This window comes from Rhipicephalus microplus, chromosome 1 (genome assembly GCF_043290135.1).
Source record: "Rhipicephalus microplus isolate Deutch F79 chromosome 1, USDA_Rmic, whole genome shotgun sequence".
In the NCBI taxonomy this organism is placed as follows: domain Eukaryota; kingdom Metazoa; phylum Arthropoda; class Arachnida; order Ixodida; family Ixodidae; genus Rhipicephalus; species Rhipicephalus microplus.
In genome coordinates, this window is record NC_134700.1 from 284262035 (window position 1) to 284285241 (window position 23207).

At 44.6% G+C, this 23207-nt stretch overlaps 1 protein-coding gene across 1 annotated transcript in view; it reads right to left on the bottom strand.

Annotated features, from left to right (window-relative positions):
* Nucleotides 1-23207, bottom strand: part of LOC142770061 (steroid 17-alpha-hydroxylase/17,20 lyase-like) — a 37282-nt gene that overhangs the window by 10051 nt on the left and 4024 nt on the right. Inside the window, exons 2-5 of the mRNA XM_075872669.1 lie at nt 17921-18087; nt 11478-11657; nt 9664-9757; nt 2435-2590 (exon numbers count right to left, since the gene is read on the bottom strand). Of these exons, the coding sequence (XP_075728784.1) occupies nt 2435-2590; nt 9664-9757; nt 11478-11657; nt 17921-18077 (587 nt within the window). The 5' untranslated portion in view covers nt 18078-18087. The remainder of the gene's footprint in view (nt 1-2434; nt 2591-9663; nt 9758-11477; nt 11658-17920; nt 18088-23207) is intronic.

The window sequence follows — 23207 nt, forward strand, 5'->3', positions numbered from 1 at the left end:
AACCTAATCTATACGTATGAAGCAATCTCCTATCTCCGTGTCAATGTTTCTAATTCTTCCCGTCATTAGAAAAAAAGTAACATCTTAGGCGCAAGGGCGAATAAACGAATGCGACTGCAAAAAAAAAAAAATTGAAATGGTATAGAAAAGTGAGCTTAGCCACTTGAGCTTCACATTGAGCTTAGCCACTCAATGTGAATTGTAATGAACTGAAATGAACAAGTTCTATGGGGGTGTTCCAAAATAAGGACGGAGTTTTCAGTATGCTTTAGAGAGCAGCAATTTATTTCGTGAATGGAAAGGTTAACAAAGTGGTGACCAGTTCAAACATGTTAAACTATTTTTCGGTTAACTTAAGTTGAAATTACTGGTTGTTAGATCTTAAACCGACCACGCGCAGCTTTACTGCACGCTTGATTTATAGTAGAGCTGTGATGGCTTTGCTTCTGGATTTTGTAAATATCGTATACAGAAAAATAAAACAAAATTATACGCATTTGATAAAGCGTCACTCGAAACAAACTTTTTCTTTTGATATTAAAGCAATATTTTCTGCGAGAAATGTCCTGTACTGGCACAACTGCGGCAATTAAAGAGCCTTGCATTGCTTGAGATTCTCTACACTGACCACTATTAATAAAAATTATCTTTAGATGTTTCGACTAGCGTTGTACTCAGTTACGTTAAGACGTACATGGCAGTGGATCCTCCATTCACAGTAAGCAATGCATCTCATTCACCACGGCGACTCTCTATTCCAGATATTTCGACTTTGATTCCGGGATTAACTTGTAAGAACGATGTTCTTATTACTGCAATAAAGTAATTAACTTCAACACATCTTTATACCATACTTGAAGGCTGTTTTCACGTGTACACCGACGGATCATATCTGAATCAAGGCAATACGTCTGCAATCTTCATACCTGCATACCAAGAGGAAAAAGTGAAATGGCTGAGCTCTTAAGCTCGAGAATTTCATGACATCCACTATGACAGAGGTTTATGCAATACTCTGTGCTTTGCACTCCATATGTTCACAGTCAGGTCATCTTTGATGGGTACTTTTCAGTGACTCACATTCCTCACTAGCTTGTTTGAAAGGAATCAGCTTTAGGAACAAAACCTAGCGTGCTCGCATATGAAATACAACCACACCGTATTGTTCCAGTGCGTACCAAGCCACGGCGATATCGTGGGAAACGGCATAGATGATGGCGTGGCACACGCAGCGCAGCAGGACTCCTACCTCTACCGATGAGCAATGCGCGATGTTTATTAATAGGCTGAGTCAATTATCCAAGAAAAGTTGGTTTGAGACAGGTGCGTGATACTCCCAGTTATCTATAGCATCAATCCCGGCGTATAATTTGATATTTCGTTAAAGGTTCGCCGATCTATAGAAAGAGCCATCCATAGGCTTCGACATGAGATGGCCTACAAGAAGGCCTTCCTGTATAAAATAAGAAAAGCTGTCACTCCAACCTGCTCAAGTGGAAAACCTGATGAAGACGTTGACCACGTTCTTCTACATTGTAAAAATTGTGATGGACGTCGAAATAAACCATTACAAAAACTAAACCACACTGAATCTTTGGCAGGCGAGTTTCGGCGTGCATGATGGAACTTTTGTCGACACGGCCTCATCAAGTGTGAAGCCCACGAGATGGCCTTGTGGGTACGAAGTACTCTAAATTGTTTACTTTTTTAAAACACACAATGCGTCTGTACAATGAGTTAGGTACAGCTTACTGCTCTCCCATAGTTACCTACAAAGTACTCGAAATCTTTACACTTTTTAAAAACAATTTGTTGGATATGTGACCTCCATCAACAGCGGAATTCTGGGTCCATGGCGAAAAGAAAACCTTCGAGCCACTACTGCGCGTGCAGCAGTTCACTTTCTGGATGTATCAGAGATAGCAAAATAGTAATGAACGAAAAACGAAAACGTGTTCGCGTTATTGTTAACCGGTACGTTTCATTAAACCATTCTTGTGTTTACATTTGGGCAGAGAAATCCTTGTGAAAATCTTTGTGAAAACAGTGAGGTATTTAGAGACTGTTCCCGAGAGACACGATCACCTTTGACAACATTTTAGTGAACTTTCATGTTTCGTGTAGACATTTCTATAGCGGGATTACTGGCGTTTGTCAGAATTATGTGTGCTGTGGACCCATTTCTCTGTTGAAAAACTCAGGCTCAGTGCGTAAGTGTTGTGATATGTACCTATGTATAGACTTGTCTTTGTTATCTAATATGTGATGTTGACTGTTGCGCAAGAGAAAGGGGAGATAACCGGCACCACGCACTGGTAATGACCTCTTCTTATCTACCCTTATATATACTTTATAAAAATGCAGAGTAGTATTTGTTTTCTTGTTTTTTTGGGCTCGCGAGCAAATACAGTAATAAAAAACAAGAATGCATTACCTTCTACCGTAAATAGATACTCCTATGACCTTGCAGAACAGTGAGAAGAGAGGTTTCCTGAAGTCCATGACCTGTGGCCCTTCTTCTAAGGAATCCACAAAGGCGTCCACAATATCGGCACAAAGATGTTCCAGAGACTCACTGACCGCGTACTTTCTGCAATTAATTAATAATCAGTGTGTTGTTAAAAGTCCTTAAAAGCACTGGAAAAAACTAAGAAACATCACTATTCCAGTACAAGACAGAGCTTATACACAACGAATAATTCCTATTTTGCCATGTTTTCATATTGTGTTTGCTGCACGCACACACACTCACGCACACACGCTCACGCACGCACACACTCACGCACACGCACACACACTCACGCAAGCACACACTCACGCAAGCACACACTCACGCACACACTCTCGCACACACACACTCACACACTCATGCACCCTCACGCACACTCACGCGCGCACACAGATGCCCACACGCACACACGCACGCACGCACGCACACACGCACTCACACACGCACACACACACGCACACACTAGGATACCGTAAGGCCAGAGTGATTGCGTGGCACGGGCAACGCAGTGATTCGCTTAGCAATCGCACACTTGTAGAGCCGGCGGCGCCCTCTCTTGCGCAAAACTGGTCTAAGCCGAATGTTTAGAGGTATTTTTCGCGAGTTTAGGTCATGATGAGGGTTACTCTTTGGTAGTTTAGGTAGGCGATATTATTTTAGAAGTTGTTAGTTAATGCGGCACTAGTTTAGAGTATTGTTTCGGTCTTTTAGGCCGGTACTAATATCTGCGCGATGGACGACAAGACAGGCCCCTGAAGGGCCGCGCATTTAACAAGCAATCTTTTTTAAGCAATCAATTTAACAAGCCGCGCATTTAACAAGCCACGCTTTTACGAGCAATCTTCATAAGGCTTGAGAAATCCTTTCATTGCATCACAAATCGACTGCCCCAAAAATTATTAGGTGCGGAGCCATTTAGGGGCCAGGCTTGTTGGCGTCTCCTGGCGTCACGGTTCGTCACAATAACGGGTACTTGCCACAATGGGTAAATCCAACTACCCGCAATGGGGCCCCCAAAAATGAAGAAAACAGCAGTGAAGCGAAGAAATAGCCGATGACGTTAGTAGAATGGAAACACCCTTTTCTGCATCTGGCATGCAGGAGGAGGAAGAGGCACCTTAGGAGGTGAGCTGCGCACCGACGCAGTTTTTCGACAACGTTGGTCAAGCAGAAACATCATTCCCTACACGCACGGGTATACAGGCTTCCCAGGACTAGGGACTCATCACTAAAATCTCTCTCAAAACACTGTATGCTTCGTCTGTATCTCCGGTTTTCCGTTAGTGCCGCCGAAACACTCTTCCTTACGTGTTTTGCCTCTCTCCGTTTTTTTTATTATTCGTCGAGTATGAGTGAAACAACGAAGATTTCTAGAACGCTTCACGAGCTTTCGTTATTTTCTCTTACCGACGAGTGGACTAAGGTTTCACGTCTATATCTAATATCTAGGGTTTCAGGTCTTAAAATCACAATATGATCATAAGAGACGACGTATAGTGGAGGGCTCCCGAAATTTAGACCATCGGATGTTGTTTAACGTGCACCGACAATGTGCAGTCCGTTGTCCCTTACCACCATCGAAATGCGATCGGCGTGGACGGGATCGAAGCAGCGACCTCCGGCTCAGCAGCCGAGCACCGTATCCCATGTTCTACAGAGGCAAACAGCGGACTGGAAGCTAAGCAGGTAGGAATGGCACGAGTGAAATAAGTTACGTAACAGGTGTTATGATCTTTAGTACTTTTTTTTCTTCGAACGCACGACCTACTTTGATTGATTGATTGATATGTGGGGTTTGACGTCCCAAAACCACCATATGATTATGAGAGACGCTGTAGTGGAGGGCTCCGAAGTTTTCGACCACCTGGTGTTCTTTAACGTGCACCCAAATCTGAGCACACGGGCCGACATTTCCGCCTCCATCGGGAATGCAGCCGCCGCAGCCGGGATTCGATCCCGCGACCTGCGGGTCAGCAGCCGAGTACCTTAGCCACTAGACCACCACGGCGGCGCGCACGATTTACTTTCAGTGGCACCAAGAGTGAGAACTCGGGCATGTCGTGCCATCACGTGGTGGTCACGGTAATGATGTAGCTCACGGCGTTCAAAGCAGCCAATGGCCGTGCAATTCGGCTTTATGGCATCACTTGTCGAGAGGAAGCGCTTTACAGCTGACACTGAGAAATAATTGTGAATTCCATGAACCGTGCTGTGCTGTAATCTTCGGCTCACATGCTGTCGGGATTCTCGACTATCGATCGATACTCTTTTGTGGACCTTGTTCACAAAGTGTTGCGGAGATTATTCAGAAGATACAGATGACAAAAGGGGAATATATTACATTCATCTGTACAAAGTAGGAATGGTCCTCCGCGGCGGTACACTGGTTACGGTCATAGAGTTTCCTAATATACACTAGAGGGAACTCTGGCGCTTGGGTATATGGCAGCTGCAACGCACGGCGCTTCAGCGAGCATGGTAATGATTGGTAGAAGACACATTTGTCTAATTTTTGTACTTCTGGCCTACTTCTGGCTCCGTGTGTGTTCGTGTGGCTTAGAGCTGGTTTTTCACGAAAAAAATAAATTAGCAACTGTTCAGCGTTTGCGCTTCTTCACCACCTTATTCGTTTAATTTTACCTTTCCAAATCAGGTCACGAAGTTTGAAAGGGTTGAATATTTTTTTCAAAACAAAACCGTAACCAGCAATAAACGAAGCCGCAAGTACGATTGGCCGCCCGCAAGTACGAAGACTAGGCAAACGTGTGTACTACCCATCATTCCCGTGGTCGCTGAACGATCGCAGCGCCACAGTTCCCTTTAGTTAACTTTAGGAAACTCTTTAGTTACGGTGCTTGGTTTCTGATTTGAAGGCCACACGCTCGATCCCGGCGGCGATTTTCGTGTTTCAATGGACACGAAATGCCGGAGGATCGTGAACTGTCAGTGCACCTTAAAGAACAGTAGACTGTTTGAAAAAGAAATTGTATTTACTAACGTTTCGGCCGTGGTAAACTTTCGCAGCCTTTTAGTGCGGCTTATTTTGTGATCATAGTAAAAATATTTCGCACTCAAAGCACCACAAATTATATTCAAGTTAGTGGTAGGCAAAAAATTATATTTGAGGCAAATAAAATACATTTCGGACAGTATAAAAATCAACTTGAAATGAATATTCACTCATAATGAAATAATGTTCGATTATTAAACATCGTTTTTAACAGCGGGACTGTTTGAAATGGAGCTGCACTGTGTAGACTGTCGAGGTTTATCCCCTTACTATGTCTGCGAAAATATTTTTTTTCGCTTTTCTACAAGCGTCGCACTTCTGCGCAGTCCACATGAGTTGATATTGTCACGTGGTTGTGACCTTGAAGAAGACAGTGTTCGGTACGTTCTAGACTAAACAAGCTATACGCACTCTATGACGATAGCGACGAACAGGTAGTCAGCTGTCGGTAATCTGATCTGTGATTAGGTGTGTCGGTATTTGTAGATGCGGCATGGAAAATTCCGGTCCTATTTCTGGTGACCTTGCTGGTTACAAATTAGCTGAAGCCGAGATGTCTGACTACCTTGTAGAGGCCAAAACATTATTGAAGCAATTTTTCACCAACTCAACGCCATGTATCGGTGTTAAGACCCAAACAAGATCTCCGGGTAGGCTTTCCACGTTGCGTCGTTGAAAATTGTAGCGACTGCTGTCGAACATCCGCTGGTTCTCAATATGGAAGCGGGCGAGCTGTCATCACTTTTCGGCACGCTGGAAGAAAGTAACAACGTCAACAGTTTCTTCGTCAGCGAGGTTCGGCAGCATAGCGTCGAGTGTCGTGGCTGGACACAATCCATAGACCAACCTAAATGGCGTAATCTGCGTTGTTTCTTGCATGGTGTTGTATTTGGAAGTCACGTATGGAAGGATGACATTCAACGTCTTGTGTTAGATGTCGACCTGCGTGGCCAGCTTGTCGACGAGGTTCTTATTTAGACACTGGATAAGGCTATTTGTTTGTGAGTGGTAGACTGTGCTCCGTTGGTGATTTGTTTGGCTGTATGTGAAGCTCACCTGGGTGAGGCGAGTAGTAAAGGCCATACCTCTGTCCGTGATGATTATCTCTGGGACACCATGATGCAGGACAATATTCTCAACGAACCTCATCGGCAATGCCTTGGGGCGGGGCCTTTGTCTCAGCGCAGCGAGTGATGTAGTCAGTTGCTACGACAATGCATTTACTTCCGGAAGGCAGCAACAGGAACCACCCCGTAACTTTATCCCAGTTTGCTGCAAAAGCCGGCGGGGTAGTTCGATGAGCTACAGAGGTCCGGCTGGCCTAGTGGGTGGTGTATTATGTCAGTGACAATCTCGGCATGGCCTTACGTAATTGGTTTTGTCTGTCTGTTTATCCGGAAATATTGAAGGTCCTGAGGAGTTTAAGCCACCAAGGTGTCCATGGAGGGCATTCTAGCCGCTGCTAGTGAAGGCGACACCCGAGTCCGGGTGGGTAGAACTTTTAAAGACGATAGCCTTTCTTGGGGACCTTCGACGAAAAAAAATTTTGTCTGTCCGCCCTTAGCTGTACCCTATAACGGCACCAAAGTGGCCAAACGATACTCCAAACGGCTGACCCCATCCGCAGCACCCAACAATATTGCTCACGATTTAGCGTTCCTACTTGTGCGATTGTCAATTAAAAATCAATTATTGCGCATACCTGAGGCACCATAACAGCACGTCAATATTCTGTATGTGTGTCTCTTACTAGAATAGTCATACATAGATAATTCTAAGGACCGCAGTGTTTATCACGTTGCACTGACCCTGCAACGCTTGCACCAAAAGACAAGTGTTTCTAATGCTTTGCTAAGACAACACGGTGGTGGCACCTGCCCGTCGCCTTGCACTCTGCACCTTATCACCGCCGAGAGGGGCGCGCAGGGCACGTGCGCTTCGTTTTCCAAGATAACTGCCAGATAGCGCTCATGTCTCACGTGTGACGCGACTTGACGCGCTCGTTCGCCATCGCTGCACGCTCGAGGCACTCTAACGCAGCGCCTCCAGAATACCCCTCACCGATTTTCTTGCACAGAACATCAAATAAACGTTTTGTTCACTCTCTTCAGACGCAAGACTGTCGTCTTTCGACGACATTTGCAATGTAACATGCAGATACGAGGCCAATATTTTTCTTATATACTCGCTAGCGTGCGGGAAAATCCAAGCTGTCCAGCTGTTGGGTCGTTGTGTAAAGCCTCTAGAAACTCTGGACGGAATGCTAAAGGTATAACGAGCACGTTGTTGGCTCGAAGAGGCGAAAAGTTCTTCAGAAGAACGCCGTCCATCGAGAAAAACGATTCAAGTCCTCGATTGAATACCTTTGAAATAACAATGGTCTTGCCGTTGAGGTGCTCCACCATGCTTTTGAAGTACGGGTCGGCTCACTGTCGATCGGCCATGTCATCGGCACTTAAGGTTCCCAAGAAACAGTCATCATCCTGGTTTTCTGCTATGGTGGGAAAACAGGCACAAATGACTGGCAGTCGGCATGAGAGTGCTTCCGTCCGGACGATGGCAATGACATATTTCTGAAGTCGCGCACTCGTTGGTGCGAGGTGACATGTAATGAAATTACACCGTGTAAGCATTAAAAATACAAAATCTGTGTGATAACAATTCAGCCCTATGTGATAAGACATCATCAGCAAACAACCTGATGGGAGAAGCGACAGACAGACAGACAGACAGACGGACAGACGGACAGACGGACAGACGGACGGACAGACAGACGGACAGACAGACAGACAGACGGACAGACGGACAGACGGACAGACAGACAGACAGACAGACGGACGGACGGACAGACAGACAGACAGACGGACGGACGGACGGACGGACGGACGGACGGACGGACGGACGGACGGACAGACAGACAGACAGACAGATAGATAGACAGATAGATAGACAGATAGATAGACAGATAGATAGACAGATAGATAGACAGATAGATAGATAGATAGATAGATAGATAGATAGATAGATAGATAGATAATGACCGGATGGTGTAAATGATAACCTTATATATTCCATCAGTACTGCACATGCGTGGTTTGGAGCCCAACGCCATTTGTGTTGGCGTGAATTTCCGTATTGGCGTATTCGTCGAAGTGCGCAAATATTGGAGGCGTCTGCAGGCGTTGTTTCATTGTTTCATTTCCTGAGATGCTTACACTTGTGGGATTTTCCACTTGAATTCCACGATGGATTTCGTAAGGTGAGAGGGAGTCAGTGGCTCAGCGATCTGAGAGAATTCCTCGACGAAGCGTCTGTAATAGGCTCACAAACCTAGAAATCGGCGTACAGCCTTCTTGTCGGAAGGTGACGGGAAGGAAGCGTTGGCCGCTGTTTTCCGTGGGTCGGGGCCACATCTGGACGAACTCCGGACTTGATGATTACGCGGCCCAAGAACAAGAGCTTCACCTTTACGAAGCGATACTTTACTGTTTTCAGGGCGAGACCAAAAGTATTAATTGCTTGAAGTATCACTTCAAGGTGACAGAGGGGCTTGTAAAGGTTGAGGCACACAACGATCTTTCCAAATATAACGTGTAGGAAGTCGCAGGTGCTGAGTCAAGGCCAAAGGGCGATACAGTGAACTTGAAGAAGTCGTCTAGTGACCGTCTCAAACCTATCAGATGATTCTAAAGTAATCTGGAAAGTTCCTTGACATGTGGGCACTGCTGGTGAAATGCAATGTTTTAGCATACATGTTACAGACTAGCTACGTAGAAATAAAACTGAAGTATGCGTGACAATAATCGTTCATTATGAAAGAAATATTTCGATTTCAGATTGGCACATGTTCCGTTTCAACACCAAAATAAGAAGAATCGCATGGGACAGCATTCGATGCTATATTCGAAATCACGAAATATTAGCACACTACTGCGTCATGTTCCCTAATTTTCATGCTATCATGACTGCAGTGATACCATGCTATCATGACTCTACTTTCCAACAAGCAACGGCTTTCTGCGTATGATTCTTTATACATATGAGAAGAGAATCGATGCTTTTAAAAAAAATATGAAGTAGGGCATTTTTAAGAAATACAAAATGCACCACAAGGTCTAAACTAAATGAAACAGGCCATACTTGCCTCACCGCTGACAAAGCCACTTTCCGAAGAGCCTTCCAGTGGGGGTTGTAATCCTCGAACACGATATCGTGGTTGCCTTGGTTTTGCAACACAGCTGCAATAGAAATTTCAGGCGATTGAACTGGCGCGATGAGTCAATAACGTAACAACACGCTCACACCTCTTCACTAACACGAGCGTCTCCACTCATCACTGCAGGATTAGAAAATAAACCAAAGCGTCTATGAACGTAACACTCTTCTACCACGTTTTTTAGCAATTATTTTGAGTTCTTGAATTTGAAATGGCTGGCCCTATAAATACTACTTTCCGTTTTCCCCTAACAATACATAAATTCTGACTGAATAACAATGTTATCGATAAACACGTAAATAGAAAGGAAACTCAATAATCTGGCTACTGAGCGACCGGAACACTTAGGCCATATATCTGATAGAGTCAAGAAGCGTTAGCAAGAATATTGAAATATTTTTATTAACTTCAAGCCAATTTACAATTGTAAATTTACATTTTGGAGCTTACGTTGTCTCCTTAAATTGGTGCTTACGAAAATTTGCCTAGAAGGACGTAAGTGCGTAACGAACTTGACTCTCAGATCATGACATGAATGCAACTCGCCACACCGCAGCGTGAGCTTCCTGACGTCATTGCTCTGACGTCAGTGTCCATATTACGTCAGACCATGCATGAGCTACTCTCTACGCACTATTGGACTCGTAGTGTGTCGCAAGTCCATGATACGCGCACAGCCACTCAACTAGAACAAAGGTATTCACACTCATACGTACGCCTGGCTGAAAGCCAGAAATACGGCATACTCAAAGAAAGAAACACGTGTCATTTGCCTTATTTCAGGTAGTCCTGGCTTGGCACGTATATGAATCTCTTATAGGCACAGTAACGCTCTTGTTGGAGTCATTGGACTCTTTTCAAGTAGTCCTGACTTGCAACATATATGACTTAAAGAGGCACGTCTGCTATCGTTGGGGGTGGGTGGGCCATTGTACTCTCTCATGAAAGTCATGTGACCCACAAAAAAGTTAACGTGTCTCTTTAAAGAGTAGTATGCGTGGAAAATCTGGACAACCCGAAAAGAGTCAAACGACTCTCAGAAACGAGTTAACGTGCCTCTTTTAAGAGAGTCATATACGGGACAGCTCAAGACTATTCGAAATGAGTCAAATGACTGCTTTTTTTTTTAGAGTGTATGTACTGTAGCTCACTGAGTGCTTCGCACGAAACCGATTATATAATTGCCTGGGATATGCCACATGTTCTTTTCTTGGTTATCTTCATTATTATGTCATTACTTCATGCTTTCGAACCATAACTAACATAGCACAATATGGAGTCCACTGGCTTGTTTAAATAGAGCTGAAACATTGTAGATTTCAGATGAGAGCAATGTTATGAAAGAAAGAAAACGGGAATAAAACAGCTTACCGTTTCGGGCGCATTTGTATACCACACCAAGGCTGCACAGAGAAAAAAAAAACACCACAAAAAAAAGGCGCCAAGCCTCTTGTGCGTCATGCCTTTGTTTGCCCGTCTTTTTCGGTTTTCCGTGTTGAATTAAAACTCGGTGAGACGTACCAACACACCCAGAAACCTACATTACTAAAGATTGTTTTACATAGACTAAACGATTACGAAGTTACGCGAACAAAATGACTCATAGCCGCCACTTTCCACAACGTAAAACTACAGCAAGAATCGTGTTAACCAATGACAAATTTACAGAAGTCGACTGCAGCAGTTCAATTCGTAGATTAACACGCCACGTGTCACTCTGCTTGCCCTCTTTGCATGCTTACCTGTTCTAGTCGGAAAGCGGCCGGCGAAATCATGTCGCCTCTCAACCAGTGCTTCCCGAATAACAGCGTAGCTGTTCAGCATCACCATAGGCCTGTGGGCCATCCACAAGGTGAAGACGTCGCCGTACGTCTTCGACAATTCGGTTGACTTTGCGTGCAGGTCGGTCACGTTGTGCAAGGCTGCATAAAGCAGTAGTAAGATATAAAATCACATTTACATACAATTACTTTCCAATGACATCCCTTATACGCCTCTTTGCATTATTGTCTGTTAGCTCTTTTTAGCATTGTGTCTATCAAAGAAAAGAAGTCCTTAATGTTACACTTCTATTTTTTCTTTTTAATTAGAGTCATTCACAAGCCACAGCTAATTAATCTAACTAGACAGACAAGTCGATATAAATGATTACCTTCAGGTATATAAAAGAATTTTCTTCGCAGTGAGCTCCCTGAAAAAGCACACAAGCTTGCGCATACTCGAGACACAGTTAAACTGTAACACATAAACGGTCGCTTTATGAAACAGCATCATCAGTGCCTCGATTGACGAGATTTGACGGGATTATGCTGTGGGGGCCTCGAAAGAAATAGACATTGTGTTGCGACATAAATGTGTGCATTTGTTTCAAAAATTCTTGCTTTGTAAAAACGTGTTCTTTATGTTGGGGCATACGAGTTTAATAACCAGCTTGATAACAATCTTCCGCGTCCACACATCCCCCGGGCTGGCGGCCTCGACCAGCCAAATTTATGTCTTGCAATGCTGGGAATGATAAAAAAAAGCTTTACTACACAAACATAATGTCACAAATAAGGCTGACACAATTGCATTAGACCTACTTGGACCCAAGGAGATATATACTAGTGAGTCAGCCTCATGCACCAGTCTATTGAGTCTATTTGTGATTAAAGCCGCGGTACGTATGCAGAAGAAAATCAAACGTCGGTTGGACAAGCTAGAATTCCAACGCTGGATTACTTTCTGCGAGTCACTCGACCCTCATAAGCCTTTATCGCAGATATGGAGGACGGTTAGAGGTTTGCGGTCATCCCCCATTCGGAAGTCACCATTCAAGGCCTTAGCCCTTCACCAAAAACGACCAGATATAGACGTTGCTGAAGATTTCTGCGCCAGATTATCAGCGCAAACTACAGCACTTAGCAGCTCACCACTTTCGAGCAGTTGTCCGCCACCACGTGATTCCTGTATGGACTTGCCGTTCACCATTCAGGAGCTCAAGGCAGCACTCGCTTCATGCAAACGTACTTCCGCACCAAGACCTGACGGAAGCTCCTACAGAGCCCTGTGTCATCTGGTTGTGCGCGCGAGAATAGCTCTACTTCAGCTATATAATGATTGTTGGCTAGAGGGCACTGACCCCTTAAGTTGGAAAACTAGTCGTCTAGTACCACTGCTAAAACCTGGCAAATCACAATTGGAACTCTCCTCCTATCGCCCGATCACATTAGCTAGTTGCGTGGTTAAAGTGATGGAGATAATGATTCTCGGCCAACTCGAGTGGTACTTGGAGTATCATGAGATCTACTCATATGCCATGGCTGGCTTTCGACGTGGTCGATCATCGATCGATAGCGTCATCGACCTAATCACGTACGTTGAACAGGAGAAAAGCCATAAGCGTCTTTGCGCCTCTGTGTTCCTTGACTGGCAGAGCTTTCGAAGTTGATTAATAGACGTAAGGTATGCGATGTAAGAAGGTATAACATGGAGAGAATTGAACACGCTCTGAAAAACGGAGGAAGTGTCAAAGCATTGAAGAGGAAACTTGGGATAGGCAAAAATCGGATGTATGCACTAAGGGACAAATAAGGCAAAATAACTACCAATATGGATAGGATAGTTAAAATAGCGGAGGAGTTTTACAGAGATCTGTACAGTAGCCGAGACAACCACGACCTTAATACTATAAGAACTAGCAGTAACCCAGATTACACCCCACCAGTAATGATAGAAGAAGTCAGAAAAGCTTTGGAGAGCATGCAAAGGGGCAAAGCTGCTGGTGAGAATCAGGTAACATCAGATCTGCTGAAAGATGGAGGACAGATTTTGTTAGAAAAACTAGCCACCCTGTTTACGAGGTGTCTCCTGACGGGGAGAGTACCAGAGTCTTGGAAGAACGCTAACATCATCTTAATACATAAGAAAGGAGATGACAAGGACTTGAAGAATTACAGGCCGATCAGCTTGCTCTCTGTAGTATACAAGCTATTTACAAAAGTAATTGCTAACAGAGTAAAGAAAACATTAGAATTCAATCAACCAAAGGAACAAGCAGGATTTCGAACAGGCTACTCAACAATTGACCACATTCATACTATCAATCAGGTAATAGAGAAATGCTCAGAGTATAACCAACCACTATACATAGCCTTCATAGATTACGAGAAGGCGTTTGATTCAGTAGAAATATCAGCCGTCATGCAAACACTGCGGAATCTGGGCGTAGATGAAGTATATATAAATATTCTGGAAGAAATCTACAGGGGATCAACTGCTACCATAGTGCTTCATAAAGAAAGCAACAGAATACCAATCAAGAAGGGTGTAAGGCAGGGGGACACAATTTCCCCAATGCTATTTACCGCGTGCTTACAGGAGGTTTTCAGAAGCCTAGAATGGGAACAGTTAGGGATAAGAGTCAATGGAGAATACCTTAGTAACCTGCGCTTCGCCGATGACATTGCATTGCTGAGTAACTCGGGGGCCGAATTGCAACTCATGATTATGGAGTTAGACAAGGAGAGCAGAAAAGTGGGTCTTAAAATTAATCTGCAGAAAACGAAAGTAATGTTCAACAACCTCGGCAAGGAGCAGCGCTTCGAGATAGGTAATAGTGCACTTGAAGTTGTAAAAGACTATGTCTACTTAGGGCAGGTAATAACCGCAGAGCCGAACCACGAGATCGAAGTAACTAGAAGAATAAGAATGGGGTGGAGCACATTCGGCAAACACTCTCAAATTATGACAGGTAGATTGCCACTATCCCTCAAGAGGAAGGTATATAACAGCTGTATCTTGCCGGTACTTAGCTACGGATCAGAAACCTGGAGACTTACAAGGAGGGTTCAGCTTAAATTGAGGACGACGCAGCGAGCAATGGAAAGAAAAATGGTAGGTGTAACCTTAAGAGACAAGAAGAGAGCAGAGTGGATTAGGGAACAAACGGGGGTTAAGGATATCATAGCTGAAATCAAAAAGAAGAAATGAACATGGGCAGGGCATGTAGCGCGTAGACAGGATAACCGCTGGTCATTAAGGGTAACTGACTGGATTCCCAGAGAAGGGAAGCGGGTCAGGGGGAGACAGAAGGTTAGGTGGGCAGATGAGATTAAGAAGTTTGCGGGTATAAATTGGCAGCAGCAAGCACAGGACCGGGTTAACTGGCGGAACATGGGAGAGGCCTTTGTCCTGCAGTGGACGTAGTCAGGCTGATGATGATGATGATGATGATGATGATGATGATGATGATGATGATGATGATGATGATGATGTTCCTTGACGTCAAAGGAGCCTATAATAACGTTACACATGAAGCCGTCCTTACCGCACTAGAAGTGATTGGAGTGGGTGGCCGAATGTTTAAGTGGATACGCAGTTATCTCCAAATGCGATCCTATTTTATGAGTACAGAGACAGGGAGCATGTCTGCACATTTCAGTTGTCGTGGCGTCCTTCAGGGTGGTGTACTGAGCCCCGTGCTATTCAATATAACACTAATCGCTCTCCATAGGCACCTACCAAACAATATTTATCTATCAACATACGCTGATGACATCTGCATCTGGACATCTGTGGTAACTCGCCTGCAGTTACGAGTGAGAATACAGAGAGCTGCTACTGCAACTGCTTTGTATCTACGCAATCGAGGCCTGGAAATTTCCCCCGGAAAGTGCGCTCTTCTGGCATTTACGCGCTAACCCATGTCGAATTACAGAGTGTCAATTAACGGTCAAAACATACCATATCGTCGATATCACAAATTTCTGGGTGTCATAGTCGACAGAGACATATCATGGAGCCCTCATGTGTCGTATTTGAAAAAGTGATTGACAGGCATATGCCATCTTTTCAAGTTTCTCGCTGGAAAGACTTGGGGAATGCAGCCTAATGCTGTGTTACGACTGTACAGGGTGCTTTTTCTTGGCTTTTTACGATACAGTCTGCCTGCATTATCAAACGCCAGCAAAACAAGTCGACGCATGATACTGTAGCGTCGAGTGAAGAGAGAAGTGAGATGACGTTGAAGGCGGCCGACGGGGCCGTGCCGATCGCGCCACTTTATTCCACGCCCGAAGCCGAGCCGCGGTAGCTGTCCCCGTCCGACGCGCCAGGTGCGTGAGCTCGTTCTAATTCTCGCGCAGCTCGAGCTAGCATCAGCTGCGCGAGAGGCGCGGCGCGGTGATCAAGAAAATGATGGTGATGATGATGGCACTACAATACAAAGCGTTCAGGCACAGGCTCTTCGAATATGTCTAGGTCTGCCTCAGGGTGCCTCAACAATGGCGACAATAGCTATAGCCAAGACCACCTCGTGCAGACCCATATTAAAATTGAAGCTTTGAGGACACACATAAGGCATGTGGGCCGGACTCCCCACCACCACCTAGCCTCTCTACCAGCAGATAGACCTCATACTTCCTTTTGTCGAACAATAACTGCACATGGTGACTCTCTACCAACTGGTTTTACGCCCACGGCGAGACCTTCAGTTCCTCCATGGTGCCTCAAACAGCCAGTAATCAACCTGAAAATACCAGGCATCCAGAAAAAACGAGATTTTTCAATACCAGCCCTCAAGCAGCTCGCCTTACTTCTGCTGTACGAGAAGTACCAAGACTGCACCCACGTCTACACCGACAGCTCCGTCCTGCCAAACAGCTCAACTGCGGCGGTCGTTATTCCAACGCACGCCACAACCGTCAAATTCAGGACAGCTCATGCAACCACAACAACGGCTGCAGAGCTTGCAGCGCTTTGCGCTGCGCTGCGCTTCATTAACGACCAAAGCACGCAACGGTGGACGATTTTCTGCGACAGCAAGGTGGCACTGCGGTCACTTCTGTCGAATCTACGCCGTGGTCCACACGAGCAGTTGGTATTTGAAACAGCAGAAATGCTACACCATATAACAGAGAAAGGGCACCACGTTATATTTCAGTGGTTGCCAAGCCACTGTGGAATTATCGGTAACGAAAGAGCTGATCAAGCTGGCCGATCAGCCCATACAGAAGACAACAACCAGTCAATACCTCTCTCAAGGACGGACGCTGCTAGGAGGCTCCGCATGCTCGCTCACCAACGCTCCACGGCTCTTTGGAATGCGCCTCTATTTACGCATGCAAGATTACGATCCCTTGATCCAACGTTAAGCATGGAGCTTCCAACAAAAATTCGACGAGGCGACGCTACTGCTCTGTGCAGACTATGGTTGGGAGTCGCGTTTACCCGTGCGTACGCGTTCTGCATAGTTATGGCCGACACCGCCGATTGTGCACACTGCGGAGATGAAGAAACCATTCGAAATATCCTGTATGACTGCCCGAAATACAACCTGGAAAGACAACAGCTTTCCAATTAACTAAACAGGTTAGATGACCAGCCACTGTCAGAAGAAAGTATACTGCGCCATCGTCATGACTCATCGTCACAGAAGAAAGCCGTTCAAGCGCTACTGGGCTTCTTGCGAACTACTGGCCTGTCGGAACGCCTCTGAGTGGACTGATTTTGTGTGTGCGTGTGTGTCGGTGTTTTTCTCTTATTTATTTTTTAACCATCTCTTTTTTTTTCAACATCCTATTCCCCAACCCCAGTGCAGGGTAGCATACCGGATACTAGCATCTGGTTAACCTCCCTGCCTTCCTTTTTTCTCGTTTCTCTCTCTCTCCTAAAGCCGCGGTATACACAATGGCATCGCATGCGATATCTCGTGGCGTGCGACGGCATTTGCAACGTGACAGCTAGCTCTTATGAGTCCTGCTCTTTAATACTCCGTGCTAGACTGATCACGAAATTTGCTCATGTCCCGCAACACAAGGGCATCGCTTCAGTGACTATTTCAGTGATAATGCCAGTGGAGGGATAGACAAGCAACTCAAAAGATGTGCTATTGTGCGGTGACAGAAGAGTATGATTTTGCGGATACATCGCTCATGTTGCTTACCGGAAGCTCTTGCTCAAAGTCAGATTAGGGCCGTGGGTATTTCAAACATGGACAGGCTTCAGTAAGCGTATTCTGTAGATAAGAGTCGACCTCAAGACAGGCATACTACGTTTGTACAAGACTTGTCTTCAATTTTTTCGAGCATGCTTGCATAATAGTCTCGCTTCTATTTCTTCTAATCCCTGATTTTGTGATGTCGGATAAACTCACGTTGAATAGAACAACACAAGTTGTTACATTCATGCGCTCGAAGACACTCACCCAGCATGTTACCCACAAGGGGAAGTGGGAAGGGACCTTTCGGGTACCTGGACACATGGTGGTAGAAGCGACCCAGCAGGTACGTCACTATGAAGACCAGCGCGGTTGTGACCCATCGCCAATCCACAAGGGAGGATAAGCACCAGGCAGTGGTCATGTCTGCGTTTCTAGAAAGTATTACTGAGTTCGATTTTTTCTTCGTTGAACACACGCAGAAAAACAAGTCGCTCGCGTTGGACAGTACCATGTAAACAAAAAGCATTGGCGAGCCTCTTCACAAGATGGCAAATGCTAACCACGTACTTAAAAAAATTGGAAGCTCAAAATGATATATATATATGCCATGATTATTATGTTTGGACGTGTCATTTACCTTTGTCGTCTATTCAATCCACGTGATACCAAATTTGGTACATGTGGAGCTAGGGAAACGGCCGCGAGTGCTCTATGAGCGTAGCATGTGGTCATGTTTTACATGACACGCATGTCATGATTATCGTGTTAGGGCATGTCATTTACCTTCGTCGTCTATTCACGTCACGTGATACGAAATTTGGTAACTGTGGAGCAAGGGAAATGGCCGCGAGCGTGCCATGAGCGTAGTATGTAGTGAAGTTTTGCATGACACGCATGTCATGATTATCATGTTTGGACGTGTCATTTACTTTCGTCATCCATTCGCGTCACGCAATACCAAATTTGGCACATGTGGAGCTAGCTAAACGGCCGCAAGCATGCTATGAGCCTAGCATGTAGTCATGTTCGGCATGACACACATGTCATGATTATCATGTTTGGACGTGCAATTTACCTTTGCCGCCCATTCACGTCACGTATTACCAAATTAGGCATACATAAAACTAGTGAAACGGCCATGAGCTCATCATGAGAGTTGCATGTTAACATGATAATACATGACACGCATGTCATGATTATTATGTTTACACCAGATACCTTCGTCATCTATTGACGTCATGTAACACCAAATTTGTTATATGTGAAGCTAGCGAAACAACCGTGAGCGCACTATCAGTGTAGCATGTAGTCATGTTTTACATGACATGCATGTCATGATTATTATGTTTGGACGTGTCATTTACCTTCGTCGCACGTTTACATCACGTAATACCAAATTTGATATAGCCCCGTCGCGGTGGTCTAGTGGCTAAGGTACTCGGCTGCTGACCCGCAGGTCACGGGATCGAATCGCGGCAGCGGCGGCTGCATTTCCGATGGAGGCGGAAATGTTGTAGGCCCGTGTGTTCAGATTTGGGTGCACGTTAAAGAACCCCAGGTGGTCGAAATTTTCGGAGCCCTCCCCTACGGCGTCTCTAATAATCATAAGGTGGTTTTGGGACGTTAAACCCCATATATCAATCAATCAATCAAATTTGGTATACGTAATGCAAGCGAAATGGCCGTGAGCACGTCATGAGAGTGGCATGTAGTCATGTTCTTACATGACACACATCTCAATATTTTGAAGTTTGCACCAGGCAAACTTCAAAATACCTTCGTCATCCATTCGTGTGAAATTTGTTATAAGTGAAGCTGGGGAAACGACCGTGAGCGTACCTTGAGCATGGTGTGTAGTCATGACTTACATGACATGCACGTCATAATTTTCACGTTAGGGTCTGTCCATTAAGTTCGCCATGCAGTCATGCTACACCATGGCAGTTTTGCAATATGTCATGTAAACTAAACCACCGCAAGCGGAGCAAGATTATGAAATGTAAATTATGACATTCATGACACAAATGTGATGCTTTTCGTGATATGACTAGTCAGTTATGCTCGCTATACACTCATGTTATGCCATACCAAATTAGGTTTCGATACCATTATCGAAACGGTTAGGAGAGCTAAAAGTCGTAGGTGGCTAGATAGATAGACAGGTACGCTCAAGGTCACCGAAGTTTGCTAAAACATGCTTCGCATTTTAAAGCAGAAGCAACGTCGTAGAGCCGCCTAGCGAGAAGAAACATCCACAAAAGGAGGTTTATATCACTTTTTCTTTTGAGCCGCGGTCGTGATAGAAACCTACTTTCATTATTTCATAAATACGTACACGAAACTAGGCCATTACCTATAACATTGCAGACATCTGCATTCACATCAAAGAGACTGAATAATCATCTTTCATTCACACGCATGTAGGGTAAAACATACATTTTTAACTCATCTGCACTCCCTTGTGTCATCCGCATGTGGAACTGCCTTCCAGATGAAATCGTAGATGAACGCAATCGAGAGAAATTCCGGCAATTTCTGACCACCCATTTACAGGATTAACTGCTCGGTTTATTCATATCAAGATCTGCCCCTACTCGTTTGTTCACTGCTAGTTTCTCGCTTTTCTCTCTCTCTATTAATTTAAACTTGTTTAGAAGGTTTGAATACTAACATGCCATTCAGTTCTTTTATGTCATCTTGAGCGATGTTTTCTTTGGAATAATGGAAAGTCTTTTCAGAAATTATGTTTACTCTTTATAGCTTGTTTCAAGCCATTATTTTACATGTGTACTCATCTGATTTTGCATTGCCGTTGTATACTATTAAAATTATTTTTCTCTTTCTTCATTATTATTGCTGTTAGGACTTGTATAATAATCTATTGATTTTATGTTGTTGTTTGTATGCAAGTTGTGCAAATCGGTGTATTTATTCTTTTTATTCTGCCCTTACACAATGCCCCATTGGGCCTGTAAGGTATTTGGAATAAATAAATAAATAAATAAATAAATAAATAAATAAATAAATAAATAAATAAATAAATAAATAAATAAATAACAACGTGATAACGAAGCAGTGGTATGCGTGCTTTTGCTAGTAAGAGAATCCATAAGCCACTGAGAGCACGTCTATCGATTATTCAAACCGGTGTAAGCGTGCTCGTTTTGTTCTGATCTCCAATTGACGTTACACTGCTGAAAAGTCTGGTTCGTGTCTCGAATGATTGTGACGTTGACATTATTCTAATTCAAGCAGAATACGCACCTAAGGCATGGAAAACCGGAAAGTGACCCATTAGAAAACTGAGATAACCAGGACGAGAAACGTTTTCCAAATTATGTCACGTCTGGGAAGAAAGTGGTAAGAACACCACTACAAGATGTTCAGTGGCATATAAAGACGTCATTAAATAGCTCACTTTGTAGAAATTCTTTGTTCAGTGGCATATAAAGACGTCATTGAATAGCTCACTTCGTAGAAATTCTCTTGCGGCGTCACTGGTTCTGAGTGAAAAATAGGTGTTGTTCGTCAGTGAGAGATATAAGAGTTACACCAACTCCCGCAGAAGGGAACCATGTGTGGATGCGAATCAGCGGGGAAATGGCTCGCTTGAGCGGGAAACGGTGTAGGTTTTTGAGAACTTGTGCTGGCGCTAACACTGAAACTGGTACCAGCGTTGACGCTGGTGCTCATCGCGGCGTTTCGCAGGAGATATACCTGGGGAGGCGCACAAAGCACGCTGTGATGACTGGTATTTCCCACTGGAACATGCTAATCACTGCTGATGGGCAACGAGAGACAGAAGACGCTGATTGGACGCAGATATCCCAGTTTGATTGTTCAAAAATGTGCAGGTGATACCTCCCATGCACTGGCACTACCTCGGAGATGAAGATCCAGTGCCTCGGCTGTGCAGCGCGGCACTACCTTGGAGGTGAAGATACAGTGCCTCTATATACGGGGCAGCCACTGAACGGCTGTGCAGCACGTACACCCAGTTTTTTTTTTTCAATCAAGCAATTGACTAGCAGACGCTGCCTACGTCACGAGGCGAGAGCGGAGGAGTGTAAGAGAAGAGAGAGAGGGGAGAGGATGTGCATGCGCAGTCGGGGGTAGACACCGCCGGACAGAGGAATATAAACCCGATCATATATGCTTCGCATCTAATAAGTTTGAGCGAGAATCCAACCAAGGCTATCTGTGAGCCAAGGAACTGTGTACCATATAACCATGCCCATGCTTAAAATTGCTTCGGAAGAAAAAAAATCACTATATGAGTGTGCACTTGATGTAGAGGGAGGAATTTTTTTAACGCATGTAATATTGCGTAGCAGTGTCTTAAAAGCCCACGTAATACAAGTCGTCCCTACATAAGCATACAGCTAGAGTAGTGAGCAGATTCACATGTTGCTTTATGGACGCGTAGTAGGCTCACCTAGCCTGGTCATGTGACGTTGCATTAGCCGACAAAGCTTCCAAGTTGTATCGACTAACTTCACTGTTATGAAGTCTTGCGCGGCCGAGTGCAAGCACCTTTATTATTTAAAAAAATATATAGGTAATTAAGAAACACCAGGCGTACATGGCTCTTGCAGTACAGTCATAGTAAAACCTATAGAAAGCAGCATAGGCTTGCGCTGGGTTCACCGTCGGGGTGAAGGGGAGGCAAGTTTCGCTCCTCACAGCTCCCCACCCGCCTTCTACTAAGCCAACGTACGAGGTAGATTTCACACCTCTTATGTAACTAGGAAGGTGCCTCCCTCCCCTTTCCAATCAAGCGCGCGCCTATGAGGAGCCTGTTGTTGACTCCCCTGTGGCGACCACTACAAGCACACTTGCAAGTACCTCATCTTCTACGCCACCCTTCACGCTGTTCAAGTTGTTATGGTGCTCAACTGCTGTCCCAAAAATCACAGGATCAAATTCGGGCCGTGGTATCAACACGTTTGATGGAAACAAAAGTGCTTGAGGCACTTAAATTTTGACTTAAATCAGCGTTAAAGAAATCCCGGAGGTTGAAATTTGCGGAACCCTTCACTGCGTCTTCCGTAATATAGTGGTTATGAAACGTTCAACCCCAACAATTAGTATTAGCAGAAGTTGCGCCATAACTCATAATTTCCTGAAGTAGGGAAGCACCTAATATGGCAACACTTGTCCTTACGCGAAGAAACGGGGCACCCAATAACTATAAGGCGTTAGGTGCATGTAGATGCTGCATCTATTGAAGAATAGTGTAGGCTGAGCCCTTTGAAATGGGTGGGAAGCTTTCAACAATCCACCGTTGCGTGACGCGCATTGGATGAAGCCTGATTGATATTTCATTCTTCTATGCCGCAATATTAGATTTTTCAATAGGATCGCTTGTCCGACATGACGCCTGGGAGTTTCAAGCACCGGCTTCAACTGCCACTCGAAAGGGTCCGGGTTGTTATCCCGTTCTATACTGGATATATTTTCTCATTTCGCACAATAGTCATTACGTATACTGGCAGTGGGCTACGGCGCAATAATAATAATAATAATAATAATAATAATAATAATAATAATA